Source organism: Pollachius pollachius, assembly GCF_949987615.1.
Source record: "Pollachius pollachius genome assembly, chromosome: 10".
NCBI classification, from domain to species: Eukaryota; Metazoa; Chordata; class Actinopteri; order Gadiformes; family Gadidae; genus Pollachius; species Pollachius pollachius.
The window spans coordinates 1038103-1060347 of record NC_136943.1 but is presented as its reverse complement, the minus strand read 5'-3'; the positions used below and the strand labels follow the sequence as shown (position 1 = coordinate 1060347).

The window sequence follows — 22245 nt, the reverse complement described above, 5'->3', positions numbered from 1 at the left end:
TCTGCTTAAAAAACACCACACACTCACACACAAATCAAAGGTTACAGAGGTGGAAGCTGTTATTTTCTCGAAAGTACGGTATATCATTTATTCAACACAGTCTGCCTTTCCCTGTGAATCCATCTACAATTTTCCACTTTTTTTTTTTTTTTACACAGCCAGATATGGACACAGTGCAGGAGGCAGGCATCTGCCTCAGCTTATAATGGCTATCGCAAATGTTTCAGTAATTCTATTCCAACTGAAAAACTTCCCTCCCCTTTAGAACACCCCCAAATTACCTATGGAGGGGAGCGCTGCACTGCTCAGCCTTCACTGCAGTTGCAATTTTCCAAGCTAGGGAGAGTGGAAGGAATCCTCCCGTGGGCTTGCATAATGGAAGCAAGAATCCAGTCCAACAGCCAGCAGGTTATATGGAAAGATGTGAGTATTATTAATTGGCCATTTGAAGGATGTGTTTCTTATGGTTTTATGATTGTTTTGGTGGCGCGTTTCAACAGCTGTTGATGAGGTGTGTTTGTTGTTTTACTGTGGTTGATTATTTGACATTCTGTTTATTTTAATTATTGGGGAATTTAAAAGCAAAAACAAAAAACAACATGTACTTTGGCAGAATATTGTGTTGTGTTGAAATCATAGCTGGAAATGACTGAAGAGCACATTTATAAGTTTCCTTTGAAAACTCTTTTGGAGAACAGTGTGGCTGCATAATGGGAGCATTGTACGGGACCTTCAGAGTTTCCCATCTGGTCCTTCACCTCCTGCTCCTCCTCGTCCTCCACCTCCTCCTGCTCCCCTTGATGTCTCTTGGTTCCCTCTTCCTTCTCTCGCCTCTTATTTCTTCTCTCTGAACACTCTTCTCTTAACCTATGCCGTGGTATATATTCAGCCGACTAAAGTCCAATTTTGAGTGACTTTGTTTCATTTGTTTATAAACCTATATATATATATATATATATATATATACACACACATAAATATTTATCTATATATATTTGGAGATCAAGGCTCTCCTTTACCCCAGAGACCTGACCCTGACCACAGCATAAGTAGTTAGACCATACCACTCCAAACAACACATTTAGACAGGTTGCACAAACTTAGAACTCACATACCGAAACAAATAAGTCAATACCAATGGCATTTTCCCTGTTGCTCTTCAGAAGCAGTAAAGTAGTTCAATACAGAGGCGCAGGGCACCTGAAAGCTTTCAGAATGCCCTATTAAATTGCTTTCCCTGCAATAACTTGAATGTGGGGTCGGGGTCCCTTGTCCTTGGAATACAGTATTTCATGGAGGCTTGGATGTTGACAATATGATGAGACTCCCTGTAATCAACTAAGTTCCCATTAATTTCAGGGGGCTAATTGCGTCATCATTTGGAATTATGCTTGCTGATAACATACTAGGTGAAGATAGTGATGAAGCTTTATATCTCAGAATATTCCTGTCAGAATCGATTGAGGTATAGTATGGTGCAGGTCCTATAGTTGAGGTAGGCTATAGCCCAAGCCCTGAAATGGAGAAGCGTGTCTTCTCGTTGTTATATCAGCAGGATGTCCCATGAGCTTTGCATCCCAGAATGAAAAGAAAGACGCCAACGCTCTTCAAAAGGAAGCATCTGGCCGCCAACCCCCCCCCACACACACACACACACACACACACACACACACCCCCACATGAATCTGATCCTAAACCCGGTGTTAGTGTCTCCGTCCCTGACTGAATTTCTCTGCTCTGTCATTTCATCTTTCCCTCAATCCATCCCTCTCGACTTGACTCAATGTCTGTCGGCTCGGTGCCTGTCTCGCCCCCCCCCCCCCTCCCCACCCCCGCCCTAGTTCTTGTAGTTGACGGCGGAGCGAGGTTCAGTGGAGGCTCAGGTTCGTCTTTAAGTTTCCACTGCGCCTTCAACCTGCCTGAGCAGCGGAGTAGAATTCCGCCACCGGTTTTTCCTTTTTTTCATGCTTGGAGAAATTCCCTCTGCGAGGAATTTCGGGCTCTCTGATTACTGCCTTCTGTTTCCTATAAAATTTGAGGAGTGCTCTGGGCTTTGATCCGCTCCCAAGTTTGTGGCCACTGTCTTGCGTTGCGTTCATGTGGATAATTATAACACACGTCCCTTGATTGAATTGAAGTGTGGCATTTGTAACTATGGCACTTTGGCAACCTACATACTTTAGGTTTATGGTATTCCACAAAACAAAAACCTTCTCGTTTTAAATACCATCATATTTGATTGTAGGTCTGTTCAAGGAAGAATCCACATTCATCATTGTTATTATTAGTATAGCTACATAGTGCAGATATGAAATACTAGCAGTATAAATAATTGAGCTAGGAATTTCTTTTTTTATATTTCCTTTGGCCGCTCTTTGCTGAGACCTTCAAAAGTGCTCTAGCGTGAATATAACATCTTTCATTTCTTCCTGTTGAAAGCAATGGTGAACCAAAGCCTTTCTTTGTTAATTTGTTGCCTGCAGCTCGGGGAATCGACTACAACAGAGGGCAAGATTTAATTGGCGGAAAAAAGTTGAATACTGCGAATGTGACCTTTTTATGGGCACAGAAGAACTCTCCTCTCCCCACCGCTTGGCTCCCCACAGCGTGGCATCCATTATATGTTTATCATCACCGCTCTGATGGGAGATCGCTCTATTCCCCGATACGTCACATATCCTCAAAGTCAAAGTTGGATTACGTGCATGTTTGTTTGTTTGTAACGTTCATCGGAATTGGTCGCACATCTGGAAAAGACCAGATAGAACCACGCTGTGACGCTGATTATTATTGATATGGTGTTCACAAGCTCTAAAGGAGGACCTGAATCTAAAGGGAGAGCTTCATGCCTGTCATACCGGGGTGGCATCGGGTGAGGAGACCGCATGCTGGGAACCCACAGCTGCCACAGACCTACGTGTGTGATACTATACGTTGTGTGTATGCCTTGTGCATCATTTTGCATTCCTGTCGCAGATTGAAACGGGGAAAGAGAAGACGGCGCGGTTCCGAACGTACCGGCGCCTGGCTCTGATCCTCGGGCTAGTGGTCCTGGCTTTGGCCGTAGGGGTCTTCAGCCTGAGGTACTTCTGGGGTCCCAACCAAGCCAAGGTAAGACGGTTTAGTCCCCCACTGTTTCTGCACCGTCCCTGTATGTGTAGATACGTGCTGTCTTGATATTTATCGTGGGGATGTGTCTCTGTCTGTTCCGGTGGGCTGACCGCGGGGGTTATCGGCCCAGAGTCGTTTCTCATGCTGAAAGTTTTGTGGCCAAACTGACATTTTTTATCATCATTTTTTTGTTCTTTTATTTGTTTTGCAAGGCTGGATGGAAGAAGAGGAAAAACTAACTAAAGGAATCATTGCAAAAATGGGGGGAAAAAAACCCGGCCCAAAATAGGTTGTTTTTTGTGGACACGTCTCCGTAATTTTTTATCCAAAACAAATCACTGGGCTTAAATAGTTGGACATTTCAGCCCCCCTCCCTTACCCAGTGATTTAGTGTTTATTTACATAGCAAACACTTTTGTGATGCCGGATTCTTAAAGCCCACTATTGGGTTTAATTGCCATTGACCACATTTCTGGGACTGGGACCAGTCAGACATTGGCAAAATAATTGCGGTTAACACTTGTCCTGGCAATTCATCTGGTAAAATCCAATTCAATCAGTTTGATACAGAACATTTTCACTCATCTGCTCAGCCTTGATTTTCCCAGGATGCCAAAAAAAGCCAATCTACTCAAGCCTCCAGCAACAATACATCGATAATTTCTCGACTACAATTTAGTGCTGCAAAGGAGAGAAACATTCTGGCAAATATATGATGTCTGCACTGAGCGAAATGGGTGATTGAAGCAATGCAGAGACATCTTGTAGCCTCACGATAAAATGAAGACACGTCTGCGCCGTATATCAACGGGCCAGTAACGGCTTTAAGAGGAAAAAACACCTTCGTAACCCGAGTAATAATGCCCCTCGTTGGAAGGATATCGCCAGCGGTCACGCCAAATGCAACAAGTCCTCCACGGACGGCGTGCACAGCATCCCACAAGCATAGCGTCAATAATTAAACTTGTTGAGTCTATGCTACGTTTAGGTTAGCCACGGTTCACCGCTACTTCCTGTAACGACACCATGCCCATGTCCTCTCCTTTCAACACAGATATAAATCACCTCAGAGCAATCTCCTTTGTCCTTGTTAAATATTTCCTGCCCGAGGTGGAGCAGTCGTTATTTCCACTTTAACAAGCTGTGATCATTCTCACGTGGTGTAAAATGCGGTGATGGCAGAGGTTGCTGAGGCAATGAACATCAAACTTGTGGACCCTTTGCTCTGCATTAATGGGGTCTTGAGAAGGAGGCGCAGTCATTGCCCTCCATCAGTGAGTGGAGATTGAGCCACTTCAAAGGGGAGAGTGTGCCAGCGCTCCGTTAGGACACCCCAGCTACAGATCTTTGATAGATTGGGCTGGGGACACCGTTCTAGGATGGAAGGGCGGAGGCATGGATGGAGAGATGGAGGGTTAAAATGGCGGAGGGAGGGATAGATTGACAGATGAAGGGTTTGATTGCAGATGGATGGTAGAGGGACGGCTGGATATACAGTTGGGTGGATGGATGTAGACGGAAGGTTGGATAGATAGATGAACAGGTGGATGGGGAGCAGATATCTGGATTTATATAGATGGATTGATGGATTGATAGATAGGTTAATGAATGGATGGCAGAGGAATGGATTGATGGGTAGATAGACTGATAGGTTGATGGATGGATGGGCAGAGAGAAATGGCCAGACATAGATATTTGCAAATATTTACCTTCAGGCCTCAAACATATGCCGTACATCCTCCTACTCAAAGCATAACGTGGAGTCAACTATTGTCTTCCTTTGTTTTGACATTCTGTGAAACAAAAATCTCCCTCTCAAAATGCATCCTTTGTCTCTTAATTCTCCACGCTACTGAAAAGAACAAAACTGACCCTACTGTTCTCAGAGTCCATACCATGTAGGCGTGAGAGGGAAACATAAAGCTTGTTAAAACAGCTTCACAAATCCCTTCTACTTCGTTTACAGTGTACACCACCGTGGAGCGGTATCCCTCTCTGTGCATTGTCTTTCTGCCTAACAGGGGAGCCACTTGAGGACCCATTTTAATTACTCCAAACATGTGTAGCTACACGATCCTCAGGAAGAGAGTTTGCCGTTCTTTCTCCAGCCCGTGCATTTGATATAGTCAGGCACGCCTTGCTGTGTAATTTAATATTCTGATGTCTAGATCGGCTGCACGCGGGAGTCTTTGGCTCACCGAGTGAAAGAACGGTCTCACTATTTACTATGTGCTCATTATTGTTTTGAACCACAATAACTCACCATGGGATTAGCCAGGCTTTCTCAATTAATTCACGGGTCAGAAACAGTGGATATCTGCAACGCCGTTAATACTGCGCCTGGCCAAATGACTCAAGTGTAAGTGGTAAAAAATATAGGTCAAATTAACTAAAACTCTAATTATGATTTATATACAGAGTTTTAAAAGAAAATATTAAAGTATCACAAGGTCTATTTGTTCTTGGTAGTGCCTTTGTTTCATTAAGCAGAATAAAGTTAAGTTAACTGATGCGGGTAAACACAACAAATTGTTGATGCTGTATACTGGCTTCTCCTTTTGGAAATAAACATTGAAAAAGCGTTGGAGTTTGACAGCGAGCCAGGGTAGACGGAGAAATACCCAAGTGACTTCCATGAGGGAATCTCCTGAATATTCAAGCAGAGATGTCTTTGTTCACCTTAATGGTTCATTCTCTCTCTAGCTTTCTTCCCGTCTCCGTTCCCATGGTGGACGCCGTTCTGACACTCAGCAGCATTTGAAGAGCTCTGTGTCAGTACTGTTGTTCCTTAGAGGGGTGGCGTGTAGAATATAGCAGCAAATAGCAGAACGGAGTGGGGTGGAATGGACTATTATATTTATGAGTCGGGTTTAATTAGTGTATGTTCCCATGAAAATAAGAATCGTTGTGTTTTCGTTACCTCAGAATGAGCATATAATCATAGGGAGACGATGATATCATTTTGGCCTTTGGCACCACAGCTTCTTGGTGGAATGGAGGTGTGGAGGGGGGGATAGTCAGCTGTTGGCAATCTGCCACCTCACCACTAGATGGCACTAACTCCTACACACTGCCCCTTTAATGAACGATCCTGGCCCCTTCTCAGCCTCCAGCGGTCATGGGTGGAGGTGTTCCCCAAGGCCGTCGCTGCTGTCTGTTTATAGCTTATAATAAATCAAGTCTTCTTAGCAGTGTCTTCATTGTTCTGCAATCACCACGGGACAGCGGACTGGGAGAGAGAGACTGTGATATCATCTGTCTTCTAGTCATGCAGATTTTGCATCCCTCTCCTTTGTACTTCCTTGTCAGCATACAATATGGTGGATTCTAACTTTGATAGGGAGCTATCACCGAAGCAGATGGCCCTTCACCAAGCCCGGACCAGCTTGTAATCGAACACATCGTGACGCTCGTTCTCCGACGTCCTTCCACTGGAGCTGTTCTTCTTCTTCTTTGAGGATGTTTAATTAAACCACGCCGAGATTCTACATCATGGTTTTTATTCAGGCAAGAGGATAAACGTGGAGGATTATGGGAAAAGGGGACAGTTAAATTTAGTGGCAAGCGGAGTTGAAGTCTACAAAAGCTTTCTCAAAGTTTTGTCACATTGTCTTCTTCTAGAGGGTGGGGGGTGGGAGCTGTATTTGGGAAAATCCGCGCCGGAGCGACCTGTTGGGGCCATTCACCGTGACATACTTCGTTTTACACTGTGCTTCTTCAGTAGCAATGGGGGAAAAGTGCAGCGTGTACATTTACATTTTAATCGCTGGTAGGACATTTTGCCTTTCCAATCCGTGCCTCCTTTGCCGCCTGCTACAAATACAGTGCATCTGGTAAAGTGAGACACGAAAGCCCCCCCCCCGTTTCCCCCCAGATCTACCCTCTCTCACCGCCCCCCCCCCCCCTCCCCCCATCACCCGTTTCCACACAGCGACAGCCAAGCTGTGTGCTATTTGGAATGTGATTGCACTTCACTTTCCCTCTCCCGAGTCACTTCTGCAGTCAACTCGGGGAGCATTCACCATCACGTTGTCGAAATGCGCCCCAAGCACACTTGCAACGTCTACTGTAAACATCATCTTTTTGCATGCATATTTTGAAAAGGTTTGGTGCTAATGCAGTGATAAAAGCCAGGCTTCGCTCCCCCCCAAAAAGGGCTACCCTATTTCAAAGAGGAGTGAGGTTTAGAATGTCCTGCATCTCTACTAAAAACACATATGTTTAGGTGTTTATTTTGTTTTATTTTTCTAACCATTGCTGACTTATCCATTAGTATAGTCTACACATTCATAAATGCATATACATTATATACATAGATACACATATATACATATACACGTGTACACCATACGATTTAATGTATTGATTGCTGACTATCGATTAGTCAGACAAGGGTTTTCTGTAAGCATACTGTAGAATGTTAAATGATGACTTTAAACCTAAAGACTGGTCTTGCTTGTTCAGCTAATTCATCGGCGCATCAATATGTATGTTTAAAATGTTTCTGTAATGCTCCCAATATGATTAGGATAAAATAATACAATTTCAGCAAAGAAATCATTTAAATGCTCTCTAACCGAGTTATTAACAGCTCTAATGATAACATCAAACTCATCAACACAACTATACATTTCTCCTGGTAATTCTTAAGCTTCCGAGTCATTAACCAACACTTCAGTATACTGCGTTATACAGCCTAAATCATTAATTAACGGCAGAATCCAAGAAGAACTAGGTATACAAATCAACAGCCAATTTCTCAACCTCACAAGTAGGACCACAAAATGTGTGTGCATTGGTCTCTCCTTAACCGCTTTATTTTGTGTTCCACTCCGAGGCGGAGCATGAAAGCTGATGGCTGACTGGATATCCCAGATGCTCTTGTGTTGGATGGAAACAGGCCTGCCTTAATAGTTGGGATGACATGGGCCCAGCAGGAGAATTGGCTGTGGTACTTAACATTCACAGCTGAATGTGCTGGGACCGTGAAGGGTATCTGTCACTGAGAAGTCCCCAATTAGGTTGTTTTTCCACTTTCTTGGCCAGTAGTGATCCACTGACATGGTGAACCATCCAAACCCAATATTGTTTTTATACCTGATATTCACCACGGGCTTAAGCTCACAAGTAGGCCTAATTAGTACAACTATCAACACAAACCTAGTTATGACCTCCACTCTTTTATACTACCACTCAAACCCCTTCCCTTCCCTCCTGAAACATGCTACAAGTGTTCTGTGGTCACACAATGAGCCATAATATCCATTTAGCCTATTTTAACTGACTCCCCGCACATTACGCACAGAGCTTTAAACCTACGTTGCCTCATGTGTGAGTCATGGCTGTGGTTCACCACACACCCTCACAGGCCAGCTAAATCAAGACATGTCAAAGTGTCCCCCTTCCTCCTTGGTCTCAATTATATAGCGCATCTAAATCATCATAAAGGCACCTCTACAGACCAGACCAGCCACTCCCTCGGTGTCACTTACTCCCAGGTGGCCCTGACTTCCTCCTCGGCGATGGGACGGTTTTAAAACGGGCAGCACACCAAGCGGCCATGTCCACTGCAGAGGGGTCTTATTCCCAATGATTGTTTCCTTTATAATGTCAGCAGCCTCCACCAATTCGCTGCAATGAGATGTATAGCGCAGCTCTACTTCCCCCCCCCCCCACACACACACTGACACACTGTCCCTTCTAAACATCCGCCTTTCTGGAGCACAATGGCAGACACGGAGGTGATTGATTGCCACGGAGAGTTCAAGTTCTTCAAGTTGTTTTAAATGTCAGGTGGGATTAGTCATGTATATAAATATATATACCCTCGCTGGTTGGAGGGGAACCTCCTCAAATTAAGAGCAACGGTCGCCCGTCGTGGGCGAGAGTCGCGGGGGTCTCACAACACACACACGCTGTCAGGTAGTAACTCAGGGGCCGCAGAGAAAAAGTGGGTCATTACACGTGTTTTACTGCATGTAATAAGCGGATAATGGATGAGAACGTCTGCCTGTGTGTGGAGGAACGGGAGAGGGAAACCGAGCCGATATCGGAAGTGTACCTTTTAAAACAGGCGTGTTGGCTCCTGGTTTGGAGATGACTCTGAAGGAATGATATCCTTCATGTAGGCGCGTGTGTATTTCCCCAACTCAATCCCGGACGTGAGTGCCAAAGGCTACTTAAATCCTGGGTTAACCCTTGAAATTATCATACGTAAAAATGTCAGATTTAATACCTTCATTGGTATTTACGTGGCAACATCGGTTAAATGGGTTTGTGTTAAGTTGTGTGCCCTTCTGTGTTGACATTGGAGACTTGGTCCTTGGGAAGGAATACTAATCAAGGAATAACAAGCACAAACGTTTTCACAAACTTTTAAACGTTGAAGATAAAGGTACATGTAACAACTACAAACAGGCCGTTTTAAGTGGATGGGAACAGTCTATATCCCAGAAATGTTTTGTCCTTTAAGTCAGAGTCCCCATGCCAGATCCTATCGAAGTCAACCCCATTCACCATTGAAGTATTTCAAGACTTTGTGACAATTTTCATCACATTCGATTTTTGCTTGGGTCTTGTTATTTTTTATATTTCAGATTGCGGTTTACAAATAATTGACTCCAATAAAACGTATAAGAAAAAACCTGACTTGGTGTAACCATTATAACTCTATTTTAACAGTGATATTTGCAAAGTGAGACGGAAATTCATTGCAACAAAAGCAAGAGACATTTTTTATCAGCTTCAAAACAGTTCCAGGTACACACACAATTTCAAACATAAGAATCCGGGGGAATTGGGGTGTTTAGATTGGTAAATTAGACCGCTATTTGAAGAATGCTGTACATGTGGGAGCCTCACAGATGATTAGTTTGCCATACTTAGCCAAAACAAAAAGCTAGAAAGTCACAAGAAAGTATAGAGGCCAGATAACAACGTGACTAAGGAGTTTCACAGAACCATACACCTATTACGCCTTCATCTGATCTCAACATGAATCAAGAGAAACTTTTTTTTTTGTACATCAAGGTAAAAGCTCATCTTTTGTTCCACGATTTTTTTATTTTTCTAGCACACCAAAGAAGTGTGGTGGGAATCTTCAGAAGCTCTCAGTGTCACTCATTTAGAGCAGAACGCTCGCAGCTGTAAAACATTAAACAAATGGATGTTTAATGTAAGTGCTTGGATGAGCTTTCTTATCAAAGCAGCCTTACCCCATCCCCCCCCCCCCCCCCCCCCATCCGAGCTCCATTTAACGCTACATACCCCACATTCAGACTCGGTAACGCTGTATGGCTTCCAAAGGCATTGTAAAACAACTGCCAAGTTGAAAGAGTACCAACTGAAGTATGCACCAAAGAAAACTATTTCTGCCGTTCACACCGGTATAGGATAAGATAACACTTAATGTTTTTTTTGCTAATGTTCAGCAATTAGAGGAAACATTCACCCACCTACCGAAGTGCTTTGGCTGGATCCCGCAGAGATCCTTCCACCGAAGGCTCGGGTTTGAGTGCTAGCTTTTCGTTATTGTTTGCCAGCATCTCCTAGCTAGGCTCGCTTCCACAATTAACAGAACCACAGAATAGAGTTGGTTGTAATTACAAAGCACACAACATTGAATGCCTCACAAATGTTTATATTTAGAAGCCCTCTTTGAATTTTTTGTAAACTTCTGTAACCTCTTTCTAAAAATGCAAGCAACATGTATAGCCATCTCCAAGCCCAGGCTAAATATCTGGCTGCTATATTTGGTAAAAATTGCTCTCCATTTATTTTAAGTGGCAGGACAAGATTTTAAGATATGCTCTGAACAGCAGTGCCTTTGACAACAAAATATAAAGTTGGGTAAGGGACGTTAAGATAATTAAGACTGGCATGAATCATTTCAGACACAAATCATCTTCCACCTGCCTGGTATGTCCGACCACAGGGCGGCGATAGAGAGCGAGCTGGTATGTCATTGTCATTATTCAATTAGTGCATCGGATGCAAGTGTCTCGTTTGAAATAGCTCCACGGCATCTCCATGACGCTCAACATTAACATCTGGAAGTCCAAAGCCTCTCTCCTCTTGCCAGTCGCTCTGGCCCGACCCAATGCCTCATACAAAATGCATACATTTAGCAGCAACCCCACAGCTTCTGTTTATATGCAGCAGCACTTTGAACTTCCCTCCATCTCTATCTCCCTCCCTCTCTCTCTCTCTATCCCCTTACAGATATATACTGCATGTGTGTCATATACTGGAGGCCTGCTAAAGATATCTGAACATTTAAATAAACATCTCATATACTACAGTAGTATTATGTCAGACCAAGCAACGAGAGAGATAATATAGATATTACTACAATGCTTCAGATACAGTGAGTGTATGTTCACACACACGGTGACCCAGGATCTCGATAAATCCTCCTTACGAGTGATCATTCATCGTACTGCCGTATCGCACTCTCTTAGTCACGGCTGTTCTGTATCGTTTCATTACCTCAGCGCAACACTTTGCTTTGGACACGGTGTTTCCTTCCCAAGTTTCTCCCTTCCAAGTGAGGGGGGGAGAACGCACACTAATTACTCCGGTTGAAATTGCGCTAGCTTTAATTTTCTAGAGCTTTTTGCTTCAGTAGTGGCAATTTTCCGTGTGCCTAACAGAGATGTTCATTTTGTGCTTTTTTTCTTCATTTTATTTTCCTCCTGAGAGATAGAGAGAAAAAAAGGCAAAGTCTTAATAGAACAACATTGCAAACCAAAGAAGAGCCCTGGGGAGACATTAGCCGTTCTCATGTGGCTGCCCATGTGAACAGACATGATCTCACTGTGAATATCAGCCCCACTACGGCTCCAGCTAGCTGGAGGACAAGGACCTAGTGGTGCTCCTCCATCTCTCCCACTCCCTCTCACTCCCACTCTGGGGGAGGGAGAGAGAGAGGGAGAGGAGCCACTCAACCTGCACTCTGAAACTTCATGAGGAAAAATCTCCTTCTTCCCCTTCTACTTTCGCATTCCAAGAAGCAACTGTATGAAAATGAAAACCCTATGTCGACTCAGTAGCAGTGGCACGGCTGCCAGGAGCTCATTTTTGGTCGGTTGGTTTCGACGAGCGGTGGAAAATCAGGGCTACAAATGAGGCGTTGTGCTTTAGCACGACGGTCCCACACAACAGCGAAAGGCGACAATAACTCACCGTGCCTTTCCTGAGAACGCTTGCAGCTGACATTTTCCACCCGTCTTTTTTTTGGACGGGGATTTTGCATTGGCTTTTGCCTACTCGAATCCCCCCTCGGCTACAAAGCAATATACAACCTGGGGTAAAGGAGAGGAAAATCAATGTGCAAATGCACTGGCACCACAGGTGCTCCACGAGGCACGGCGGCCGAGGCAGAGGGAGACCCCTATACATGCAATATTTGGCGAGACAGTCTGGGGTGGAACAATTGATCCGCTGCCAATCGTTTGCACAGATGGCTTGAGGTATATTTTCCGGTACTCGCAACACAGATGATTATTGAAATATATGTAAAAAAAAACGTCTGTGGAGACCGGGGTCTGTTCCTCAGTGCTAGCCTGGCCCTGGACTAGGGCTGATCCTCCTGCAGCCTGTGTGGCCGGACAAGAGCCTCGGTCTATTATACGAGCCATGCCTCCCCCCCACCTGCTCACCACCTCCCCCACATCCCCCCCCCCCCCCCCCCCTCCACCAGTCCCCCCACCGACCCGCTGGGACTGACAAGCATCCAGTTCCACCTCACCGGAGCCTCTATCTGCCATCCCCCCAAGGACAACCGAGGGAACATATTGTCATCACATCATCCTGTCTATTTGCACAACACGCCAAGCACACACACACACACACACACTCAGACACACACACACACACACTCAGACACACTCACGCACACACTCAGACACACTCACGCACACACTCAGACAGGCAGAGTCCCGACCACAGCTCAGTCACCTGTAACAATATCAGCGTGACCTTTAGCGTAATGTTCTCCAGTGGGCCGCCCCGGCGCTATTCACACAAACAGCCACAGGCTTTGGGGGCCGGCCTGTCGCCTCTCATTGGCTCCCCAAGCCCCTATGTGGGCCTGTGTTAGAAACAATCTGGCTGATGGTTGTTAAGGACCACCTCAGAGAGGAACCGCGAGGAGGGGAGTAAACAATGCACTTGCGTGTGCATGCACATCCACACACGTAAACACACAGACGCACGCATACGCACGCACACGCTCACACATCCATGCACACACGGCATTGTCTGTGACCACTTCCAGGGTGCCATTCGCCAAACACTCCCCAGCCTGAATGTCTTCTTGGCAGCTGAGATGGGAATCCTTTATCTACTGTACTACAGGGAAAGGCTTCCTGTGATGTGAGAAAAAACGGCTATTCTACTGTGAACTGACTATATTGTAGTGTAGGGGGGTTATTTTTTGTCGCCGTTTGTTTTGTCCTCTTTTTGAATACGAAACTGTTTTCGGTCGCTGGTGCAGAATCATTTGCATTTCAATTTGAATGCCAGATAGTTTGGAATATTACACTCAAGTGCTCAGCTCCAATATGCGGCCGTGGCCTCATGTCGTTTGTCCTTCTGTGGGGAAGGGATCCTTGTAGTTTCGCTCACACCAGTGGGAGTCATCAGTGAACTCCAGACATTCGAACAAAAAAACTGTTCTCCTTGCAATGCTTTAGTTTCTAGATAACACAACGTTCAACCAAAGAGAAGTCCCTTGTGAATCAATAAGTAATGAGTTGTCTTGAGGTTTTTCCTTCCTCAGCTTTAAGCAGCCTTGTTTTGGGCTTGTTTTCTGCCTATCGTGCCCTTCTGCTATTTTGGTGTGCAAGAGATAGAGAAAGGAATTAACAAGATGTCTTTCCAATTAAAAAGGTATAAAAATGGGTTATTATTGGTAATTAAATTAACAGCCAGTGATTTTAATAAGGCCACAAGGATCATCATTAATGATGATTGCTCTGTTCCTAACTTCTGGTAAAGAAGTGCTTTAACCGTTGCACCCGGCTCTACGCATACACAGAAGTCCAGGCGTCTGCACAGATAAAAGCACCCACCTCCAAAAAAAGGAAAATTATGAGGGCCGAGAGAGGCAATTTATTTCTATTTTGAGAATGCCAATTACAGTGCACAGCGTCCACTTTGGATATTGAACCAGTTGAAGTCCTACTGCTGTAATATATTATTATACATCTCATCCCTGTGATGTGGAGAGAATCTCACCATAGGATCTTCATCCAAAGTGATGGCCTGCTGTAAATGGTATTCACTGTTCTGGTAAGATCAATACTCCCCCAGCCCCCCCCCCCCCCCTTACGCCACAGACGCCGACGCCTCAACCTTTATGTTAACAGAATCGAAAAATGTTCAAATCGAATTTTAATCCACCACACAGACTTTGAAATTGTTTAATGGCCCAATTTATTTTCCATAACAGCTCAATTGACACTTAAATACCAAGCCCTGGCCTAGTTTAGCTCTGCTGCCGCAGTGTGGAGTCATAGCTCTCGTCGAACCTGGGAATCGTGACCTATGTTAATGAAGATTTTATATTCCGGTACCATTCCGTAGGTGATCCTCCATTAAGACTTATATCCCACGCGGCCATTATTACCGCGGTCGGCATCAGACGGAGGGGAGAAAGCATTTAAATCTCATGAATAATGCATGAGCAGGTATACAACATGCTAAGTACACACATTGTACTGTCAAGTGTGGGGGGGGCTTATGGACTATAAAAAGACCTTCAGATGTTTTCCACCAACGGGGAATCCTGATGGATTCCTGTCTAAGTATATTCATTAGCCATTCGTCTCATCGGCGATACTTTCATTTACCGTGGAGACGGATGAAAATGAACTCAGCAATATATTTCTCATCATAACACAAGCTTCGCATGAATATTAATAGCATATTTTCAGCTGGTGGGCATGGGTTCCTTTCCCTTTTTTCTTTGAGACAGGGAATTTTACGAGGCGCTCATGCGTGACCGAGAACAGCACACAAGCAAGCGGTGGAGATAAACAACGGCGCTCTGCGGCCCGCCAACGCCCGATGAGGAGGAGCCAGAGGAGACGCCACAGCCCCCAGAAAAGAACTCGCTTCAGAAAAAGGCGTCCATTTTGCTTACTGAGCCCAATCTCTAATGATGCATTCCATTATATAAACAGTGCAGCTTGTCACTATAAATATTTTCAGTGTGCCGCTGATTGTTGCCTCAAAGCGCGGGTTATTAATGCCGTACCGTGACGCCAATACTCCCAATGCCTCATGGTGTCCGTCCGTCCCCCCCTTCAGCTCTGGGGGGGGACAGGTCACTAGGCTTATGAGGAGATCAGAACAGAAGTTTATGAGGACATTGGAACAGACGTCCAGGCAATAGAACTCCAACATGTGACGGATTGAAAAGATTTAAAGAATAAAGTTTCATTTTTGTCCTCTGAATATGTAAGCATCGTTTGACTCATCGTTCACACGCTATAGTCGGCGTCTTAGAGAAATATATGAAGCACTAAATCAACATTATCCAATGTGTCGAGCATCTATTGACGGCGCTATCCTAATCCTCCAAGTCTTGCTAGCGTGAGACATGGTAAACAAGTTCATTGTGTGTCCCGTCGTTTCATATTACAACATGATCAATAACAAATTATCAATAACTATGAAGTTGTGCCAGTGATCCACAGTGAAACTAACGGAATCTGAAACTTTGTGTGCCTGTGTTTGTATGCGCGTGCTTGTGTGTTTGTATGCGTTTGCGCCTGTGCGTGTTTGCACGCGTGCGTGCGTGCATGCGTGTGTGTGTGTGTGTGTGCCTGTGTGTGTGTCTGCGCTCCTGCGTGCGTGCGCCTGTGTGTGTCTCCAGGTGTATGACCACCAGTACAAGGCGGTGGTGGACGGGAGGGAGACGGACAGCCTGCTGGAGATAGACCCCGGCCAGCGCATCGAGATCTTCCGCATGGGCAACGGCAGCGATGAGGTGCTGGAGGTCCACGACTTCAAGAACGTAAGTACAGAGTCACGTGGCATGCGTCCTGTAATCTCTGTGTGTATTTAAAAAGACGATACCACGATGAATTTCCACAAAGAACCCACAAAAACGGTGAAACACGGGGCCCGTTTTAAGTCCCGCTCCCCCAGTAAAGCCCCTTCGCTAATGGGATTGTTTCGTTCTTTCCTTTTTGCGATGACAGACAAGGTGACAGAGTCATTCAAACCGCGCCGTAAAAAAATGGAGTCACGGGCAAAACGAAAAACGCGCGTTATGCCACAGTTTGCTGAGGGCTGAGGATGGAAATTGAAATTTTGATGGAAGGAAAAAGCATGCAGCACGCCATTACAGAGACCAAAGCCACCTCTGAAACAATCTCCCCAGAGCCTGAGGGACGTGTAGAGACCTGGGAAATGGAGGGATTTACAACGGCAGGACAATGGGCCGGGGGCAGAAATGGCCGCCGTTATTGTCTCAGGCCGAGAAACCAGACGTGTTTCAGAATGGAAGGCCACGGCGCCGGAGATAAGACGTCTGGAGCGGCGGGACCGCACAGAGGGCGATCCTAGGCGGGCTGAGCGCCGTGATTCACGGCGCCGTGTGGCTCCGCCAATCGGATTGAACCTGACTTTGGGTGACTTTCAAAACAAGTTTCATCCGCAAAGCGAACACATTAACCGTTCCCTAGCAATCACTATTATTGCTCGGTTAATAGACTCATTATATGAGTAACATTTTAGGGAGACCGTCACGGGAATTCTTGGTATATGCGTCCATGGGGAGTCCCCATTAATGGGCGTCACTAGTTCGGCTGACAGCTAATCAGACCCACGTACATATGGCTGATAGGTTGGTTGATTTAAGATCCAACACATCCTGCAAAGTTATGTTTCCTGAGCTGAATTTTCCCCACCACAACCGCAGCCCCCACCTGCTTTGGTTCTGCTCTGTATTGCATGTAACCTGTACGATGGGTCGAGTTATCTGATGTACCACATGGGGGATTGTATAGAGTTTGAAACGTTGGTATTCTGTATCTGACACCTGTAGGTCATGCTTCAAAACCTACAGCAAGGAGCACTCTAAAAGAGTGGAACATTACCACCAAACCAAAAGAGTATGACCATTACCCGCAATAAATGGTTGAATCTATAACATGGGTGATCTCTGACAGAACCTGGTTAACAGCAAGGTTGAGTTGGGGCGGGAATAATTCCCGCTTTGAATTAGCTGTGAGGCCTTAGCATGTGGTTCTTGTTGCTAGCTGCAAGCTTTTAAAGCACACTTCCAGTAGTGTACGAGGTCTGAAAACTGCCAGCATAAATACAAATTATTGTGGAAAGAGAGCAAGAGAGAGAGAGCAAATAAAGGGAAGTCATATGCTCTCGAAGCCTGCCCCTGGATCTTATAAAGCATGATAAGTTGCCCATTATACACCACTGATAGACCTAATTCCGGCTGACACAAGTTAAGCTCTCTATTCACTGGAGTTGAGCAGCGAACCGGCAGTTAATTTCAGTCTGTCGCCTCAAAACTTCTCCTTCTAAAGGGCTGAGCCACTCAGCCTCTCGCCTGGTGTTTTGTTCCCAAACATCACCTGCTGACAGCCGCTCGAGTGGACGGGAATCACGGCCCTGGTGTCTCCGTGATTAGAGCTGCCTCCACTCACCTATCCCCAACACCGTCACGCAACTCGCCCCAAATCAAAACATTGCTCACAAACGTGAACGTATTAATATGCCAAGTGGATGCTTTAACGTGGGCCCAGTAAAACGACATCCTTTGTCTTGCCTTTTTTTTTTTAACTTCATTTCTTATCCCCGTAATGACATGTCTTCTTTCATTTTCTGGTTCACCGACTTCAGTAATCATTGCATCTCATCACAAGATTGTCTCCACCCCCCCCCCCCCCCCTCTTTTCTGTTGCAGCTTGCCATTACAGTAGACACAAATTAAACAGCAACTCATCACAATAGAGCTGGGCATAAACATTATGGTTCTGTGTTGGGGGACCATTATCGCCCCATCTCTCTCCCCCAGCGATGAAATTACATGCAGCGGATTATGACAGGCGTTGCTTCACGAGATGTCCCCTTCCCCATTGGTGCTTTGTTTGCAGACGGACCGCACCGCAGAAAGAGGAGGGAAAATGAGGAACGAAATAGCCATCCGCAAGTAATTGATTTGAAAGGAGCGTTGCCCCACCAATCACCACAGCCCCTTGATTCAATTTCTATAGAATCACATAAACACGTTCACATCATTCAACAACGCTTATGTCATTTTTAATTGGACGCCGTTGTGCGACAGAGGCGGATCTCCCAGTGCGCTACGACCGTCCAAAGACGAGAGAGAGAGCCCCCGGCCCTGACACCCTCTCATCGTCTTCATCCACCTTTCCTCCTGCGTCTTCAAGGAGTTCTCTTTTCAATTGCTTCTCTGGGATTAACATAGTTTGGCTGCGGCGAGACGGAATGAAACTGATCCTCATCCCCTGTCCGCCAAGGCGCTCTCTGTCGGCGCGAGGAGGGATGGGGTCGGGGGTGGTGGTGGAGTAGCAGGACCACCATCAGGAGAAGAAGGGAGGCGATTCGGTACATGACCGAGCAGATTACCTGAGACTCAGTGACCTGACACCCTAATTCAGCCAGAGGCCCCTCTGCGTAGAGAGAGAGGAAGAACACCTTGTATGATACACAGCTCTGTAGCAGGATTGTGGGATTTAGAGTGAGAACGAACACAACCACACACACACACACACACACACACACACACACACACAACAGGTTACATTATGTTTAAAAGGGAGAATTGTGTTTAAGCGAGGCAATCATCAAATCAGACACATAAAACGGATGAAACAAGGCGCGGGGTTATTTTTAAGGGCTTTGGTTTTCCTACAAACGAAAACACAAAACATGCTTTATTCCCTGAAAACAGCCCCCCTGCACCTCTGGGAAACGGCAAGGGCCGTCGCTGAACGCATCGCATTGCATTGATCTGAGTTCCTTGATTATCCTTTTCCTCCTTTCTTCCCCTTTCCCCTTCCTTTTTTTCTTCCCTCGTCAAAGGGAATCACAGGGATCCGGTTCAGCAAACATCAGAGGTGCTACATCAAGAGCCAATCTACCAGGGTTCCCACTGTGACTGAGGTGGCGTCTGAGGACACCGAGGCACTGGTAGGAGTCCACAGCCGCCGTCTCCCCCTCCTCTGGCTCACCGCCTCTCTCTATCTCCCTTCTCCCTCCCTGGCACACTATCTCCCGCTCCCTTAATCTCTCTGACACACCATCTTTCTCTCTCTCCCTCCAACTCCCTCTCTTTCTGACTCACTATCTATCTCTCTTCCTTTAACTCCCTCTCTCTGACACTATCTATCTCTCTCCCTCACATTAACTCCCCCCTCTCTCTCTGACACACCGTCTCTCTCTCTCTTTCCAACTCACTTTCTATCCCTCTGCCTTTCCAACCTTTCTCTCTGAGACAGAGAGAGAGAAAGAGAGACAGAGATAGAGAAACCGAGAGAGAGAGAAACAGAGAGCGAGAGTGACAGACAGAGACAGAGAAAGAGACACAGAGAGAGAGAAAGAGAGACATAGATAGAGAAACCGAGAGAGAGAGAAACAGAGAGCGAGATTGACAGACAGAGACAGAGAAAGAGACACAGAGAGAGAGACACAGAGAGTCTCCACCCCATTGGCTGTCCATCTCATCCAGCCTCCACCCTCACAACGCTTCTCCCACTGAAGTGAAGAAAAAAGGGAATTCACCCAGGGGTCGTGGGCTGCCTCTGACAGCATCTGAAGGCGCGTGTGCGAGAAAACCCCACAACCTCCTTTGTGGCGCACATCAAATGCTGTTTGCTGTTAATCTCAAACCAATATTAAATTTTAATCTCCTCCTCCTCCAAAGTCTCCCTCTCTACTCAAACAGCCTCGGGGGAGAACGTGTGAGAGGCCGAGGTTTGAATAAAAGAGAAAAAAAGTGTTTTCTTTAAAAAAGGTGTTTTTTTTCCTTCTATTTCGGTCCGATTTTATTGGGCTCCAGTAGGCAGGCATGGGAGAGATGGTAGTGTTTCATCACATTTTGTACAGTGTCTCTGCTTCATTCACTGGAGGTGCTGGAAGAGTGAGTGAGAGTCAAGTGTGCGCGTATGTGTGCGCGTATGTGTGCGTGTATGTGTGCGTGTATGTGTGCGGCGTGTGTCCCCAAAGCTGGCCAGCTATCGTTTACATCACATCATAGCTGTGAGACCGAGCTGGCAAATCGCGATGTACCCTCACCGCGCCTCACTTATGAAAAACATTTAAAAACGGAAAAAGTCTATTCTTATTCCGGCCTCCCAAAAATGCATTTTTTATTTTGTGAACACATGCTGTGCTCACCAAAAACAGACAACTGTGTTTGCTTTCATCACCTCTCCCATGCTTAAGATACTAATTGGCCAGGAAGTGCCATATGCCTCGTCTTTTGTGTATTGTAAAGCCTAATTGGCTAAGTCACAGCTCTCTCAGATACATAATCTAAGGGCCGCGAACAACAAGGAGAGCTGCAGAAACCCCTTTATTGTATGCTTAATTAAAAAAACTCATTCAGACAGAAGAAAGGGATAAATGTAATTAGAACAGATTTCTGTTTTTACGAAATTACTAGTAATTTTCAAGGAAGCGATGTAAATGTTCGCACAGAGGGAGAGACACACACCCGAAATGCCCAGTAAAAAGGCCTACCATTCAAATAGAGGCACTACTAGACGTGTGTTTAATCACAACAAAAAGGTGGAATCAATTTGAATGGAAGTAGAGCATTACCATGGAACTCCTCAAACATAACTTAGAAACAGTATCAACAAATACTCTTTTGTTGTTGTTGTGGTTGTTGTTGATGACATTGTTGTTGTGTTGTCCCCAGTGTGTGTTTGTTATGATGCCGGTGTGGCCCAGGGTGCCTGTGATCAGTAATCAGACCCCTGTAGCTTCAGCTCCAACCCGAGCAGATCAGCTCACCAGCGCACGGATGACAGACTGGCTTCTGCAAAAACACTGTCGCTTTTTTAACTCTCCCACCTAGACCGGGTCGCCCCGCCCGTTCTGCCGGCGATTTGAGGTCGCCCTGCCGAAGGGTCTGGAGAAAAGCAATATAATTCTTTCTATCTTCGAGTCGTTTTTCGCGGGAGCCAATCACCAAGCTGGCTTTTCCCGCTGGCGCGCTATTGGCTGGTTTAACACAATGACGACAGGGAAGCGACGGCAAGCAGCCAATCACGTACAGAATCGTTTGAACTAGGCCCGTTGATCACGCCTCTGGTGCTGAAGAGAACGACAGCAGCCTCCTCAGACCAAGCTCAATCTACGATGGAGCTTGGTCTGGCAATAACCAGGCTATTTCCCTCCCATTCATCCACTGCGTTCTACCGTCACCGCTGCCGCCGCCGCAGCAGATGGCGTAACCAACTCCTATCATTACAATCACTTCCACTAACTACTACTGTGATCCCCACCACTACTACTACAGTAACTACCACCATCAACAACACCACCACTACCACTACGACTAAGAGTACAAAGAGGCCTCATAACAACAACAACAACAACAACATATAATAACAATCACAAAACAGGGCCACACAGAGTCAATCCAAACTCCAGACAAACAACAACCACCACCACGTGTCTGGCCTCGTCCTTGTGATGTTGCGGTAGAAAGTAGCCGCACCGCTGCTCCTTCCTGTTGGCCCGGAGACGCCGGTGAAGGCCACGTCCCCCGGTGGTTATCACATGAAGGGCACGGGGGCTAAAGTCAAGCGCTAATGGCTCCTAGCTTATCCGGGCCCCGGGCTCTGTACTGCGGGCTCAGAGCGTGTGTCGCGGGCCAGAAAACGGAGGTGCAAAACAATGGGAAATACGGCGGTTAAAACTGCAAGCGGCTGATAAGGAAACACACAGTGTCTGCAGGGGGAAACCAGGTGACGAACACGAATAGCGCGCCAGGATTTTTTTCCTCTCTCTCTCTCTCTCCCTCTCCCCCTCTCTCGCCCTCTCTGTCTCTGATTAATGCCCGAGCGTTATTCCAGTTTTACCGGTCTGAGACAAAATCTGACAAATAATAATGCATGATTCACTCGCACC

At 45.9% G+C, this 22245-nt stretch overlaps 1 protein-coding gene across 1 annotated transcript in view; it reads left to right on the top strand.

Annotated features, from left to right (window-relative positions):
- Window positions 1-294: 294 nt before the first annotated feature.
- tnmd (tenomodulin) overlaps window positions 295-22245 on the top strand; it is a 32697-nt gene continuing 10746 nt past the window's right edge. The window contains exons 1-4 of the mRNA XM_079744338.1: window positions 295-423; window positions 2977-3111; window positions 15992-16132; window positions 19189-19296. Of these exons, the coding sequence (XP_079600464.1) occupies window positions 376-423; window positions 2977-3111; window positions 15992-16132; window positions 19189-19296 (432 nt within the window). The 5' untranslated portion in view covers window positions 295-375. The remainder of the gene's footprint in view (window positions 424-2976; window positions 3112-15991; window positions 16133-19188; window positions 19297-22245) is intronic.